The following is a 16,933-nucleotide window of genomic DNA, read 5'->3' on the forward strand; positions in this document are numbered from 1 at the left end:
GCCTTATATTCCTCCCGAGTGGCCAGCCCCTCCTTCCATGACCTGTAAACTCTCCTCTTCCACTTGAGCATACCCAGCAGTTCCTTATTTAGCCACGCAGGTCTCCTGGCCCTCTTCCTTGACTTCCTACGTGTCGGGATGCTCTGCTCTTGAGCTCGGAATAAGCAATTCTTGAATGCCAACCAACTATCTTGGGCCCCTTTACCTTCAAGCAGCCTTGCCCATGGGATTTCCCCTAGCAATTGCTTGAAAAGGCCAAAGTTTGCCCTGGTAAAGTCCAGGGTTGCAATTCTACTTGCTATTCCACTGGTCCTACCACACAAGATCCTGAATTCCACCATCTCGTGGTCGCTGCAACCAAGGCAGCCCTCAACCTTTACTGCTTCGACCAGACCCTCCTTTGTTAGTGAGGATGGGATCCAGCAGCGCTCCTCTCCTGGTTGGCTCGTCCACCATTTGCATGAGGAAGTTATCATCCATGCACTGGAGGAACCTCCTGGACTGTGGCTGGGTATTGGTCAGCGGGTGGTGAGCAATTGTATTGTGCATCACTGGGGTTCATCATTTCCTTTTCCTCTTTTAGTTTCATGTTCACTCCCCTTTTTATTTCCATTATCGAGGGGGAGTGATTACCAGCTGGACTTAAACCACAACAGCTTCTCCTAGCATCAGTCCAGGGCTGTTGGACTCATGACTTCGCAACTACAAACCCCAGTATTGGTGTGAGAATCACTGACTGGTTTGTGTTGGAAGGGACCTTAAACCTCATCTAGTTCCATCCCCTACCATGGGCAGGGACGCCTTGCACTAGACCAGGTTGGCCAAAGGCGCAGGTTTTCCTCAGGGGAGCACGGCCTGGCCCAGGCTCCCACCGCCTCCCCCGATTCGTTCCCGTGGGTGAAATCTCTTCAGAGTGCAGGCCGGCCATTGGGCGCTGCCGGTACGGCCAGCCCCGGTGGCCGAATGGGCGCCGCTTGCCCTCCGCACCCCGGGAGGCGCTGTCGAGCTACGCGACTGCTCTGGCCCCCCCGCCGGGCCCGCCTCAATGGTTCCGGCCAGGTCCCGGAAGCAGCAGTGAGGTGATGGCGGCGGAGGGCATAGTGGCGGCGGAGTTGCAGCCGGAGGGCGAAGGTGGGGGTGGTAGTAGCGAGCCCGAGGGTGACTTTGGGCAGCTGCTGGAAGAGGAGGAGGACGTGGAGGACGCCGGCTATGTGCTCTACAGGTACGGCTGCTCCCCTCGCAAGGCCACAGCTTCGCCGGCGGGAGCAGAAGGCCTTGGGGGGACGAACGCGGAAAGCGTCGGGTGTCGCGTCCTGCTCGGACCCGTGGCAGCCTGCGGGCGGGATGGTCGATCGCTTCCTTCCCCCAGGTTGTGCTGCCATTAGGTTCTGATCCGATCACGTGTATCAGCACCTCCTTTACTTGTTTATATGCTCCTCTCTGTTGCAGAAAATAAAACATAGAACCAAGTAGGTTGGAAAAGACCTTTAAGATCGTCATGTCCAACCATTACCCCAGGACTGCCAAGGCCTCCACCAAACCATGTCACTGAGGGCCTCATCTGCAAGTTTTTTGAGCACTTCCAGGGTCGGTGATTCCACCACTTCCCTGGGAAGCCTGTCCCAATGCCCGAGCACCCTCTCTGTGAAGAAATTGTTCCTAAATCCAATCTAAACCTTCCCTGGCACAGGTTGAGGTCGTTTCCTCTTGTCTTATCACTTGTTAGTTGGGAGAAGAGACCAACCCCACCTCACTACAGCCTCCTTTCACGTAGTTGCAGGGAATGACAAGGTTCCCTCTCAGCCTTCTGTTTTCCAGACTAAACATCCCCGGTTCCCTCAGACACTCCTCATAAGACTTGTGCTCCAGGCCCTTCACCAGCTTCATTGCCCTTCTCTAGACCCACTCCAGCAACTCAATGTCTCTCTTGGAGTCAGGGGCCAAATAACATGGTGACAATTATAATGAACTTTGGGAATGAGGATGTGTTGCTACACATAGATTTGTGCCTGTAGTGGTTTAAGTAGCATTTTGTCCTTTTTAGAAGCATTGAAAAGAAAAAAAAAACATGTATTAACAGGGACAGGAAGGAATGGGCAGATATTGAACCAATCCCTCAAAATGATGGGCCAAATCCTGTTGTTCAGATCATCTACAGTGAAAAATGTAAGTTTTAAATACATTCTACAATCACAACTTTAGAGTGGCTAAATTTGTTCTGTCTTTAGCATTGTTAAAACAAGATTTCTCATTTTGGATAACAAACCTCCTAGAGCAGTACTGTGAAGAAATTAGTGTTTATTGTGTAATGGTGGTTGTGTGTGGTGTTTTCACCAAACATGTCTGAAATTGGATCTTCACCTGAGATGTTAATAGCCAAAGTTTTATTTTAAAATCATATGACTGAAGAGGTCTGGTTCAGACAGTCTGGTTCACATAATAAGGCATTTCTAGCCCACAGGTAGCAAAGGAACATGTGAAGCTCCCACATCTGGGCAAACAGTGTAAGTAGCAAGGAACTTTTCTGATTGTTTTGGATGCTATTCAGGTGGTGTACTTTTAAGATATTTTTGCAGCTTTTCAGTATACTAATACCATTTAGTAGTGCTGTCAGAGTAGTATGTAGCTGTCATTTTAAAGAGGTATATTTAAAGTACAAAAAATAGGAAGTAACTTCAAAAGATTACTCACCTTACCCCCCAATCTGGCTATTTTTTCATAGCCTTGGATAAGATGCTCTTATTTATTTAGTTCGAGATGTCTATGATTACTTCCGGGCTGTTCTCCAGCGGGATGAGCGAAGCGAAAGAGCCTTCAAACTAACAGCAGATGCCATCGAGTTAAATGCTGCAAACTACACGGTATGGTAAGTGATAATCTTGGGATTATTTCTACCATCAGTTGATTGCTGGCCTTTTATGTCTTTAAAAAATGTATTAGTCTAATCAGGGCATGACTAGTTGAGTTTTCATAGAGAAGTGGTGTCGACTTCTAGTGAGCTTCTGAAGAAAGCTTTTATTCAGTATTTTCTGTGTCTCATTTTGAGTCGGTGGTTTTCATTCATTTGTCTTTGAGAATATTACCAGTCAGGTCAGGATTAGCTGCAAAAAGAACTTTGTTTTAAAATAGATGAGGTGCCAAGGCCATCTGATAGAATCATAGAATCATAGAATAGTTAGAGTTGGAAAGGACCTTAAGATCATCTAGTTCCAACCCCCCTGCCATGGGCAGGAACACCTCACACTAAACTGTGTCACCCAAGGCTTTGTCCAACCTGGCCTTGAACACCGCCAGGAATGGAGCATTCACCACTTCCCTGGGCAACCCTTTCCAGTGCCTCATCACCCTCACAGTAAAGAATTTCTTCCTTATATCCAGTCTAAACTTCCCCTGTTTAAGTTTTAACCCTTGACCCCTTGTCCTGTCACTACAGTCCGGGATGAATAGGCCATCCCCAGCATCCATATAGCCCTCCCACCTTCAGATACTGGAAGGCTGCTATGAGGTCTCCATGCAGCCTCCTCTTCTCCAGGCTGAACAGCCCCAACTTTCTCAGCCTGTCTTCATACAGGAGGTGCTCCAGTCCCCTGATCATCCTCGTGGCCCTCCTCTGGACTTGTTCCAGCAGTTCCATGTCCTTTTTATGTTGAGGACACCAGAACTGTACACAGTACTCCAAGTGAGGTCTCACAAGAGTAGAGGGGCAGGATCACCTCCTTCGACCTGCTGGTCACGCTCCTCTTGATGCAGCCCAGGATACGGTTGGCTTTCTGGGCTGTGAGTGCACACTGAAGCCGGCTCATGTTCATTTTTATATCGACCAACACCCCCAAGTCCTTCTCCACAGGGCTGCTCTGAATCTCTTCTCTGCCCAACCTGTAGCTGTGCCTGGGATTGCTCCAACCCAGGTGTAGAACCTTGCACTTGGCATGGTTAAACTTCATAAGGTTGGCATCAGCCCACCTTATAAGTGTGTTGAGGTCCCTCTGGATGGCATTCCTTCCCTCCAGTGTATCCACTTAACCACAAAGCTTAATGTCATCGGCAAACTTGCTGAGGACGCACTCAATCCCACTGTCCATGTCACCGACAAAGATGTTGAACAAGATCAGTCCCAACACCGATCCCTGAGGGACACCACTCATTACCGGTCTCCAGCTTGACGTTGAGCCATTGACCACAATCTTTGAGTGCGGCCATCCAGCCAGTTCTTTATCCACCAAGTGGTCCACCTATCAAATTGATGTCTCTCCAATTTAGAGACAAGGATGTCATGTGGGACAGTGTCAAATGCTTTGCACGAGTCCAGGTAGATGACATCAACCGCTCTACCCCTGTCCATCAGTTCCATAGACCCATCGTAGAAGGCCACCAAATTGGTCAGGCAGGATTTCCCCTTAGTGAAGCCATGCTGGCTGTCACCAAGCACCTTGTTGGTTTTCATGTGCCTTAGCATGCCTTCCAGGAGAATCTGCTCCAAGATTTTGCCAGGCACGGAGGTGGGACTGAATGGTCTGTAATTCCCTGGGTCATCCATTTTCCCCTTCTTGAAAATGGGGGTTATATTTCCCTTTTCCAGTCTTCGGGAGCTTCACCTGACTGCCATGATTTTTCAAATATGATGGACAGTGGCTTAGCAACTTCATTCACCAGCTCCTTCAGGACTCGCGGATGGATTTCATCAGGTCCAATGGACTTGGGCACATTCAGGTTTTTAAGATGGTCTCGAACCAGATCCTCTCCTACAGTGGGCCTAGGGTCTTCATTCTCACAGTCCCTGAGTCTGCCTTCCAAGACTTGGGTGGTGTGGTCAGAGCCTTTGCCAGTGAAGACTTGAGGCAAAGAAGTCATTAAGAACCTCAGCCTTCTCCAAATCCAGGGTAGCCAGTTCTCCTGATATCTTCTGGATAGGGCCTACGTTGTCCCTAGTCTGTCTTTTATTCGCTACATACCTATAGAATCCCTTCCTGTTATCCTTAACATCCCTAGCCAAGTTTAATTCTAACTGGGCCTTAGCCTTCCTCACCTGGTCCCTAGCTTCCTGGACAACATCCCTGTATTCTTCCCAGGCCGCCTGTCCTTGCTTCCACCTTTTATAAGCCTCTTTTTTCCTTTGAATTTTCCTCAGCAGCTCCTTATCCATCCAAGGAGGTCTTCTGGCCCTCCTGCTGCACTTCCTTCTAGTTGGGATGCAACACTCCTGAGCTTGTAGCAGGTGATCCTTGAATATTAACCAACAGTCTTGGGCCCCCCTGCCCTCTAGGGCTATATCCCATAGAACCTTACTAAGCAGGTTCCTGAAGAGGCCAAAGTCTGCTCTCTTGAAGTCCAGGGCAGTGAGCTTGCTGCACGCTCTTCTCACTGTCCTGAGGATCTCAAATTCGACCATCTCATGATTGCTACAACCAAGGCTGCCCTGGAGCATCACATTTCCAGCCAGCCCGTCCCTGTTGGTGAGCACGAGGTCAAGCATGGCACCTCTCCTTGTCGGCTCCTCTATTACTTGCAGAAGGAAGTTGTCTTCCACACAATCGAGGAACCTCCTGGATTGCTTGTGCTGGGCCGTACCATCGCTCCAACAGATGTCACGGTGGTTGAAGTCCCCCATGAGAACAAGGGCCTGCGAGCGTGAGGCTGTTCCTGTCTGTCTGTAGAGTGCTTCATCCACAGATTCCTCTTGACCAGGCGATCTGTAACAGATCCCCACAGTGATGTCCCCCATCGCTGTTCTACCTTTAACCCTGACCCACAAACTCTCTGTCAACTGCTCACCTGTCCCCAGACAGAGTTCCATACTCTCCAGCCTATCCCTAACATAAATAGCAACTCCCTCTCCCCACCTGCCAGGCATGTCTTTTCTAAAGAGCCTGTAACCTTCCATTCCAATACTCCAGTTAAATGAGCCATCCCACCGTGTTTCTGTGATGCCTATTATGTCATACCTCCATAGATGTGCACACATCTCTAATTCCTCTTGTTTGTTCCCCATGCTACTGGTGTTTGTATAGAGGCATCTGAGCCGAGCTCCAGCTGAAGCCTGCTCATTGGCTGGAGCGACTGGAATATCTCTGCATTGCTCCAAGCATTTATTGTAGGTGCTGGCAACTGACTGGGTGTGTTGGGATGGAATGATGCCCCCCTCCCCCAACACATCTAGTTTAAAGCGTCCTTGACCAGCCTGGCAAGCCTCCTACCAAAACCACTCTTCCCCTTCTTTATCAGAGCAGCTCCACCAGCCCCCAGTAGACCTGGCCTACAAACTTGGGTCCCGTGTTCAAGACACCCAAACCCCTGACTATGACACCACCCTTTTAACCATTTATTAACCTGGCCAATCCTCCTAGCTTTTTTAAGGTCCTCCCCTGTGTCCTGAAGAATAGACAAAAAGACAATCTGAGCTCCCGAGCCCCTAACCACCTCTCCCAGGGCTCTGTAGTCCTTCTTTATGTTCTCCATCCCTAGCACCCACATGGATCACTAGAAGTGGGTAATAGTCCGTGGGACTTACTAGAGCAGGCAGTCTCTCTGCAACATCGCTGATCCATGCCCCAGGTAGGCAACACACTTCCCTTGAGACTGGGTCAGGCCAACAGATGAGTGCTTCTGTCTCTTTCAAAGTTGAGTCCTCTACTACTACGACCCGCCGCTTTTTCCTCGCAGCACCAGTAGAGATCTTTTAACAGTGCATCAGCCGGTTGTTTCTGGTGCGAGTGCATTTCTTCATCAGCCCTCTGCAGGGCAGCAAAGCGGTTCTGGGTGGGAACAACAGATTTAGGAGGAAGCCCCTTTCTTTTAATTGTCCTCTTCCTCCTTTTTTGTTGGTTTTCTTTGTTACTGTTTCCCAGCTTCCTGGGTTAACGGCCTAAATAATAATAATGATAATGATAATGTGAAATGATAATGTGGCCTTGGCAAGATGCTGAAAATGCCCCCAGTTGGCTTCAAGAGTCATAAAGCCATTATAACTACTGTATCTTGCTAAATAGAATCATCGAATCATAGACTAGTTAGGGTTGGAAAGGACCTTGAGATCATCTAGTTCCAACCCCCCTGACATGGGCAGGGACACCTCACACTAAACCATGACACCCAAGGCTCTGTACAGCCTGGTCTTGAACACCGCCAGGGATGGAGCATTCACAATTTCCCTGTGTATGCTTACTAAGTAGAGCATTTTAGAAGATCTGTCAGGTAATGCGCAGTTAGGTAATGAATACATAGTGAATTTATAATATTCAGAGTAGGACCTTTTAACTCCTGAATGCTAAGAAGTACCTCTTGTGTGGCTTTATTCTGGGAACTTGCATCAAATCAGAAAGTTTACATTATTTTAAGCACATAAGCCATAGTTTCTGTGAGAATAAGACAAGTGTGGGTAGTCAGAGGTTGAAACAGGATTTCTGTGATCTTAGGTAACATACTGTTGTAACCAGCTGTATTCCAGTTCTCTGCTGTTTGATAGTTGAATGGCCTTTAGCAGAACTGGATAGTGTTTTGCACTCTTTTTAAGTCAGTATCTGTTAGAAGTACTGTGAATAAAGGTTCTTCTGTGTCCTCCTCTGTGAATTGTAGCAAAGCTGTGTTGCAGCTTTCAAATGCTTGACTTTTATGCAGGCATTTCCGGAGAGTCCTCCTGCAGTCCCTGGGAAAGGATCTCCATGAGGAACTTAAGTATATTACAGCTATCATTGAAGATCAGCCAAAGAACTATCAAGTCTGGTAAAACCATGTTTTCTTTTCAGGTCTGAATGTGTTTGTAGATAGATTTTGGGTTTTAAATTGTCCAGAATCAGTTGTGATCATTGATCCTAAAAGTTGTTAAAGAGTTGCTTTCTGCATCTGCTTCAGTGGCAGTAGTGGAAGATTTAAATGGAGTTGCATCAGCATCACTGCCACAGTACTCTTTAACTGTTTGTTCTAAATATGTGATTATGACATTCTAAAAAGTCTGACAGATAAAAAAATTACTCATGAAAAGGCAAACAAAAGAACAGATAGAAATGTGTGTGTTTCCTTTTATTGGCTTTTGGAGTTTGCTTACCTGTTGTTGGGTTTTGAAGTGAGTGGGAGAGTAGGCAGAACAGCAGCATTGTACGAAAGCATATAAATTATATAGGAGCAGAAGATTTTATTCTGCTCAACACTTTGGCCATCAGTGTTAAAAGTGGCAATGTGTTACTTCAAGTAAACATAGCTTGTCAAAAAGGAGGTGATTGGCCAATGCGTATATGTAGATAGAACCCATTACATTATAAGTATACATTGTATGTTTCTCAGAGCCAAGTGAAATGTTTTGGCTAGTATATATAATTTGAAGTATTTAACTAATTTTTTTTGTAAATAGTACAGTTGCCCTATGCTGTTTTAATACAGACCATATGCTCACAAAAAAATTTAGACTATTCTAAAAATAGTTTCCTCCTCTTATCATTAGGCATCACAGACGGGTGTTGGTGGAGTGGCTGCAGGATCCATCCCAAGAGCTTGAGTTCATAGCTGACATTCTTAACCAAGATGCCAAAAATTACCATGCTTGGCAACACAGACAGTGGGTTATTCAGGTATTGTATCTATAGAACTCTTGATTAAATAAACAACTTGCTCAAGTTCTAGAGTTTTGCTTCTTAAATACAATCTGAATTGCATTTGGCACTTTGTTTCTAAAGCTAAAAGGGGGGAAACAATTGCATTTTACTGTGTGGCATAAACAATGAACTTGACTTTTAGAAACAAGTTCAAAAAGGCCTGTTGTTGGTTACTTACTTTTATCTGTGTGAATTTAATAATGACATAATACCATTGTGTGCAACTGAATAGTGTAGTGTGTTCCTCGTGCACCCTTTTTTTAAATTTTTGTTAATTTCCTTAAAAAAGTTTGTGTATATAATGTTCAGAGAACTTGGGAGAAAGGAGAATATATTTAAAAAAACAGAAAAATTTGGTTGTGATAGTCTTTCTTTCTTCCCTTTCCATAGGAGTTCAAGTTGTGGGACAATGAACTGGAATATGTAGACCAGCTTTTGAGGGAAGATGTGAGAAACAACTCTGTTTGGAACCAGCGGCACTTTGTAATCTTCAACACTACAGGCTATGACGATCCAGCAGTTCTAGACAGAGAAGTCCAGTTAGTAACATTATTCATGCTCACATTAAGCATTCTTCATTACGTAAAAACAAATCCATACTTAGGCAGTCTCTGTGGGCTTGTCTTTCCTGGGCTCACTGTCACAGACAGCAGATAGTGTTAGTGCATAAACAGACGTGTTCAGTACCACTGACTTGTTGAGTAAGTACTGAAGCAAGCTATGCTTACCCCAGGCAAGCTATTCTCATGAGTCTGTCTTCCTGCCCTGCTGTTTATTGTGCAGACAAAACTTCTGGCCTTTCTTAGTCAATGAGCGATAGTGGAACAACCTGCAAGAAAATCTGTATCGCTGGAACCACATAAAATGTGCTGTACGTTAGTATTTTGCATCCTATTCCTAGAAGGCTTGGAAGGAGAGGCATTCTCAGTGTAGTACTGAACAGCTGTTTTAGTAGTACAGTAGCCACAATGATTTAAAGTTAACGTGGACATGTATTGTAGGAGGAGGAACTGCCTTTTGTGAGGAACATAATGCAGCTGGGAAAAGAAAAGAGCTTTCAGGGGGGTGTGGTCAGCATGAAGACGACTACTCATATTAGCTGGCTAGTTTTAGGGAAGATGGGCTTCGGAAACTCTTAGCGTGGTATGTTTATAACTGAAGAGAAACTGGGCCTCTAGCCATCTGTTCTACTACTGTGATGGCAAGGGAAGCTCTCGTGTATGGTTTTCACATCCCAAACTGCTGATCAGGGTTGATGGTTATGAGAAGTTTGTCTGAAGTGAAGAAGCAATGAAAAGAAGGTACTACGAATATATGAGTGGTTCTTTGTAAGTAAGAATGAGTCTCTGAATAGGTCCATTGGTACGTTGCTCATAGAGGATCTCAGCCCACACCACCTTTCAGGCTTGCCTTTGCAAACTGCTGTAAGTTTTATTTCCAGTTTCTAACTTTCCTGCAGATTAATAAATCTGAACCATTTCCATGACTTAGGCTTGGATATTTCCAGCTTTTTCTCTCCAGAGGTCAGATCTGACATCCTCCCTTGACCGAAGACCTTGATACATGGTGCTGTGTTCAGAATAATTGGATACCATTTTAAGAATCAGACCGTCTAAGGTTAAGACTATAGAACTGTAGTTGGGCTGGTTGTTGCTTGATGTAGTGACTGCAGGAGGTTAAAAAAGTATTAGGGTTGTGGTGGTGTTTTGGTTTGGGTTTTTTTTTCTCAGTACTGCTTACAGAATTTTTTTATCAGTATCTGCTGTCTCTGAAAATCAGCTGAATGCCTGGTTATGCTGGGGAAAGGGCAGAAGGTAAATGTTCTGTAAAGCTGAAATGTGGTTTTGCAGCTGCATGGCAAGTGCCTCTCATTGCTTTGGTTTTAAAGGAGTTGCCTAACTTCTACTTTATAAGAACTACTACAGAAAAGAGCATGAGCTGAAAGCTGAAAGTGCAAGCTCTGCCTTCCCTGTGTTTGCTCAAGTGCAGCATCATGAAAAACATTCTGCAAGTAAATACAGAATATATAATGTGCGGTACTATTACCATAGCTCACCCTCAGCTTAGATTGTGCTAGCCGTTTTCAGTCCCTTGATATTTCTTGTGGGGGCACAAATTATTCTATCAGTCTACTAGGAGAGTACATCATGTTGTTTCTTAGTGTGATTGCTCATAATTTTGAGAACTGTCTCGTAATTGTATAAAATGCAGCAAATGGAACACTTGAGAATTTCAAACGGTTCTCATGATGTTCTCTTTGAGACTTGTGGCGATTGTATTGCATGGCGTTTTTCATCTATGGCCCAGCTGAGATGATCTGCAAAAAGACTCTGAAATACAGACTAGAGGGATGCATTTGGGAGCATCTGAGCACACTCAGGTAATTTCTAACTGCACTTTTAATGGTTGCATTCATCTTTTTCTCCAGATACACTCTTGAGATGATCACTGCAGTGCCACATAATGAGAGCGCTTGGAACTATTTAAAAGGGTAAGGCATCATTCTCTGTGGGCAAAGAATATCTGTAGAAGGTATCTTATGCCTAGCTCTTAACTGGAAAGAGCTTGTTGCTGTTCATTCTAGTATTGTGTTCTCAAGCAGGCAGGCAGAAACCTCCACAAGGGGTTAATATATTAACCTAGTTTCTCCATAACTTTCCACTAAGTATCTGGCCTTGTGGCTCTTACCAGAGGATTGCAAGTCCTTCTCATGCTTTTAAAAACTTGACCTGTAATGTTACTGCTTTCAAAAGCATGGAATAAGAACTAACGCCTCTGCTTTCAGTATAATTTCTGTTCAGATGAACATAATTACAACATGAAGTTGTATTGTTGCTGAGTGCTGCTCTCTTTCTGCCTTATTTGTATTGGCCCCCTTATTTCAAAACTGATCTCCACATAAAGGAGCCATAACCGAAATAAAATTCTTCATAGCGTTGTTTCCCAGCGTTATGTTTCAAGCCTTTTAACCTCTGTTACAGGATTCTACAGGATCGTGGTCTTTCTCAGTATCCGAATCTGTTAGAGCAGCTGTTGAACTTACAGCCCAGCCACAGTTCACCTTATCTGATTGCATTTCTTGTGGACATGTATGAAGATATGCTTGAAAACCAGTGTGATAACAAGGAAGAAACACTAAACAAGGCATTGGAGGTATGTTTTGAGAATTTGGTTTTGTTTCTCAGGGACGCCATCTATTGTTCTCTTGTTTTATATCCCAACAAAATGGGATTGATTTTTTTAAATAAAAGAGGTTACTTGTTAATCACTGGAGCTCTATGAAAAGTTGAGCATGAAAGCCAGATAATCACAAGTGTCTCATGAATTTATCTATAGTTAATAATCTGCCAGATACAGAATCAGTGTAAGCTTTCTTCACCTATTAGTAAACAAAAGGTTTCTAATACTGCCTGCAAAAGAAAGATGTTTCAACAGTCAAGGTGTTGTTATGCTGCAAAGCTAGCACAGGATTACCTTTCTTCTCTGAGGGTTAGTGAATCTTGTTCTCAAAGTGTCTGTATCTAGACAGAATCTCAGGAGCCCTTTGCACTTCTTGGCTCTTTCTAAGAAAGCTGGCAGAATTAGCCTAAAAGCCAGCAGGCAGTGGCAACATCAGTAAGGGTTGTCAGCACCATTTCCTACAGAGAATCTATGACTTCTAGCAGTGCTGTGTATCTCCTTGTGCTTCATATTTGGGGAGCTTTTTGCAACTGTTGGCAGTGTAGTTTTTATAAAACCAATTTTCATTCACTGTATGACAGACTGAAATCTTAACTAGAACTGCAGTTCTTGCCTGGAGTCTCTGTGTTCCAGCATCGTTCGTTCTCAGCATTTTTCCTTTGTTGTATTCCAGGACCAGAGTGTAAATAAGTGTAGTAGTATGTCACAGATTCATATTCTTTTATACTATTGGACAGAGTTTGACTTCGTCATCTATTTAGGTATCAAAGCTCCTATTTCTCAACTCTGGTTCACTGATTAAGGCAATGTCATCTGCGTAATAAAAGTGAATTGACTAGAACATTTGTAGATAGTTTTCATATGATATAAATTTTACCCAAAATGTTATGTGAGTACGGTTGATTTCTGCTGTGCCTCACTGCACACCCAGATCAAAATAAAACAAAAATCAGAACAAGTGGAAGTATAGCACCAACTCTAACATCTTGTAAGAGAAGGTTACTGAGTTGCATGGAGAATCCTTTTATGACAGTGTACTAATTGAAAAGCCATAACCAAGTATCTCCTGTCAGTCCATCAGAAGTACTGAAGATTCAAGAGCAGGATGTTCCACCACTGCTTTGAATGAAGTGGTATACAGCCTCCTGGATCACTAGAAGACAATCAAGCTTCTCAGGAAGTCAAAAGTATACTGTAGTATACTTAAGGCTGAATAGTCTGGGGTAAATAACGAATGGTAGGCACGGAAAGGAGTAATGGGGAAGCAGCTGCAACTGAAATAGGACTGGAGATGTTTTTGTGCAGTTTTGTGTCAGATTGCTTGACTACCAGTTGGAGTTGACATCAGTTTGAGGTCATCAGACAATTGCAAATGGGGTTAATAAAACAGTTGTTGTTGCTGGAAAAGCTATTACAGGCTGAACCATATATTGTATATATTTTGTAAAGATAATGAAGGATTCTGTAAACTTGTGGTATAACTCCAATCTTTCAATTTTCTTTTATAGTTGTGTGAAATTCTGGCTAAAGAAAAAGACACCATCCGAAAGGAATACTGGAGATACATTGGAAGGTCCCTTAAAAACAAGCACAGCTCAGGCAGTGAACAGAGCACAGTGACAGACAAAGAACAGTAACTGAACATGGAAGAAAACAGTGTTAAGTTCTCAAGCTGTTCTAAAGCAGTACTAAGCAGAGTTATCAACTAGTTTAAAATCCAGAGTAGTATTTATAGTCTGGTGAAGACATACTGCAATAAAAGAGGAGTGCAGAGTGCTGTATAGTCTTCAGGTCGCTAGTGCTACTGGTGATATCTTTAGGTGCAGTCAGGAAATATATTAAGGCTTAATTATTGAAATGTACTACATAAAGATTGTATTTCCTAGTTATAGATACATAACATTAATAGCCATCTATGGGAGGTGTTCGAGGGTGGGTTTGATGGGGCTTTGAGCATCTTGGTCTAATGAGAGGTATCCCCCCCTCTGTGGCAGGAGGGCTGTAATTAGATGATCCTTTAAGGTCCCTTCCAACCCAAGCCATTCTATGGTTCTATGATAAAGCTATACCTGCTACTTACAAGGCAATAAACCAATTTCTTATGCCGTGGCTTAACCACTCCTGGTTCCTAACAGTTGCACCAGACGGTGCAGTAATAACTGCAGGTAACTTAGCTGTAGTAGATACGAAGTGACCTATTTCTGGTTAGTGCAGGTGTTGCCTCACATAGGAGCAGCTATGCAACACTGACAGCCCATGCTATTGTATGCAGTTAACACCAAGTGTCATTTTGTAATAAAAACAGATAACAAAGCATTTTTTCTGAAATTTTTTGGAGTGTGTCTTTTGGTGTTCAGATGTGCATGGTTTGTTCTTCTCGTATGCTAATAGGGGTTAAAATATCCCCTTTTAGGGGGATCCTGTTGCACTGAGGTGTCTTTTGCACTGGAGTATTCTCATCCTAGAAACTTTCAATACACTTGATGTATTCAGTGGAGCCTTGAATTTTTATCTGCACGGTCAGGAAAAATTCTGTACGGACCCTAGAAGATCTGCTTATTTTTTTTATTGGGGTTCTGTTCAGCCAGCTGAAAATCTGATTTATCTATTTTCTCTTCACCCTTTGTAACCAAACCAAGCTGAAGTCATAGTTCATAAGAGATTGTAACAACTGGTTATGTTGCATATCTTCACTGAACTGGAAAGGAAGGAAACGTTTTATTGGGGACCTACAAATGTCTTAACCTTGTTGCTCCTATAGGCTTTCCGTATATTTTTCATGCATATATTGAGCAAAGAATTACTTTTCCTCCCTTTTGTGAAAGACAGAAGGCACCTGCAGTACAGAATTCAAAGGATGCGTATACCTGTATGAGAAAACTGTATCTGCCCTGTTTTCAGTAGATGGCTATTGTAAACTGTGTTCTTAGATAGAGTGCTTGTCTGTTATGAAGTATTTTCTTGGAGATGGTGATAAAAGGAACAAATAAATACTAGTATTTATTCCATAATATGAACAGTCTTTCTGATACTAAACATTAAAAGCTGCTGCTGTAATTAAACCATATGAAATTATTTTATACTTGAAATATGTTGTCAATGCGTTCTTTAAAGCAACTCATAAATACTTGAAAGCTGTCTAATCTTTTGTTTTAATGTTTTTGACACTTTCCCTACAGTAGAAAAAAACATGTTTATAGCGACACATGAACATTTAAACACATGAACTTCAAGTGGTGACTTGGCAGTCCTGGGGTAGAGGTTGGGCTTGATCTTAAAGGTCTTCTCCAACCTACTTGATGCTATGTTTCAAACATTTGGGGGTTTGTTACCTGGGGTATTTTCGTGCCTTTACCACAATTGAAGCTTCAGTGCAGAGCAAAAAGCATATGTTTATATCCCTATGAATGGTTTCTAGCTGAAATTATACTAAATCAATCAGGTGTTCCAGGTCTTTAGGACAAAGTAGTATATTTGTCACTACCAGTCAAGAAAGCTCAGAGGTCTACAACAGACAAATGCAATCCTTAAAGTAAATGAAGAGGGAAGGGAATTTTGCCTCTGCATATGGTGTTACTATGTTCCTTCTTTCCTGAACAATATTCAGAAGGCACTTGGAATAAGGCAGAGAGTATTTTTTATAGACACTGGCACAGATTGCAGAGAAAAATCCTGCAGTAAGATGGTGAACAGTGTCTACTGGGGCAGTGCACTGGGGACGTGAGTCGTGGTCATTTGTGGTCTGAGGAAAGACCTTAGCTTTAGCCGTGTTCTGTGTCAAGAACAGTGGGATCCTCTGACAAGACTCTTGGACTATTTTCTTATGGTGTGGTCAACTTAGGGCCTGCGTGAATGATGTCTAGAGGTAGAGTCATCTACTGACAAGTTTCGTGTGGGACAATGGGAGAAATTACAGACCACTGCCTCCTAGTCCCCCAGTGTTAAATTACAACACTAGGAAAACCTCAGGGTAAAATGCAGCTGCTACTTCCAGGATGGGATGCAGTTGGCATGAGTGGAATCTACCCAGTGATGGTTCCCCAGGCAACCCTGCAACCTTGGCATATGCTGAGAGAAAGTGACCAGAGGGTGGAGCAGAGTGAAGGCCCCGCAGACAGTCTCCTTTAGTACTCCCTGCAGGAGCGGGAACTAAAAGGCGTAATGTACTGATAAGCTGCACAGCAGCTGCCAAGCAAGAAAACTAGATTTGTATTTTTAAAAGCAAAGAGAAAGGATTTTACACCCATCAGTAACAAAGTCTGTGTGACCAGAGCCACTCAAGCTCCACAGGCATAGAGTTAAAAAGTTGAAACCTGTGTTATTGTGGGGAAGCCTGGACAGATCCAAGGGCTGCCTGCAAGATCAGGATGAACAACACTGGCGAACAAAGAACTGAGAATGGGAGAAGAGGCTCTGCTCCTGTGTAGGCAGATTAAGAAACAGAGCTGACAAATCTCTAATCAGAAAAGACTATTTGTGAAGCCTGGTACATCCTGGAAGCGCATGGACATCACCAACATACAGCTTCACATGTCAGCAAAACACGACTAGGGTGTCCTTTCGATGAAAATGGTGTAACCTCATGGAAATTAACTGACCAATCAGTACATGCAGGAATGTTATGGGAAGTCCCTAATGGTATAAATCGAATTAATCAAATGGCATAAATACATGAAATAGGGAAATTAACTGACCAATCAGTACATGCAGGAATGTTATGGGAAGTCCCTAATGGTATAAATCGAATTAATCAAATGGCATAAATACATGAAATAGGGAAATTAACTGACCAATCAGTACATGCAGGAATGTTATGGGAAGTCCCTAATGGTATAAATCGAATTAATCAAATGGCATAAATACATGAAATAGGGAAAGGGAAAACAGAAAAGGCTCCATTGTAACTTCTGAGATAGCTGACAGGCTGAACCTGCCTTTTCCCCATAGGGATACCTATTGGGCAAGACCTTTATTTTACATGTGCTAAATGACTAATCCATGCTAGCTGTTTTCAGTGATTATAGTCTGGTTATATATTGCTTCAAGCTTGGTTTTACAGACAGGTCCTATTACCAGCAATCACAAACCTTAATTTGTCACGATTTTATATTATTAAAGAGTGTTATTCCGTAAATTGTTACGGTTAGACCTTCATGGCCAAAGCAGTC

General features: G+C 43.4%; 1 protein-coding gene across 2 annotated transcripts; it reads left to right on the top strand.

The window, feature by feature from the left end:
* Positions 1 to 1,082: 1,082 nt before the first annotated feature.
* FNTA (farnesyltransferase, CAAX box, subunit alpha) lies at positions 1,083 to 14,808 on the top strand (the record flags this gene model as incomplete). 2 transcript variants are annotated; one of them, XM_080637782.1, is made up of 9 exons in its annotated part: positions 1,083 to 1,222; positions 2,081 to 2,166; positions 2,752 to 2,866; positions 7,615 to 7,719; positions 8,435 to 8,561; positions 8,976 to 9,124; positions 11,014 to 11,076; positions 11,567 to 11,738; positions 13,274 to 14,808. In XM_080637782.1, 9 exons carry the CDS (start codon positions 1,083 to 1,085, stop codon positions 13,400 to 13,402), a joined length of 1,086 nt encoding a protein of 361 aa, XP_080493908.1. In that variant the 3' UTR covers positions 13,403 to 14,808. The 2 variants fall into 2 exon arrangements, with proteins under 2 accessions (XP_080493908.1, XP_080493909.1); XM_080637783.1 differs by lacking the exon at positions 2,081 to 2,166 and having other exon boundaries at positions 1,107 to 1,222.
* Between the last annotated feature and the right edge of the window lie 2,125 nt (positions 14,809 to 16,933).

Source organism: Psittacula echo, assembly GCF_963264785.1.
Source record: "Psittacula echo genome assembly, chromosome: Z".
Taxonomy (NCBI): Eukaryota; Metazoa; Chordata; class Aves; order Psittaciformes; family Psittacidae; genus Psittacula; species Psittacula echo.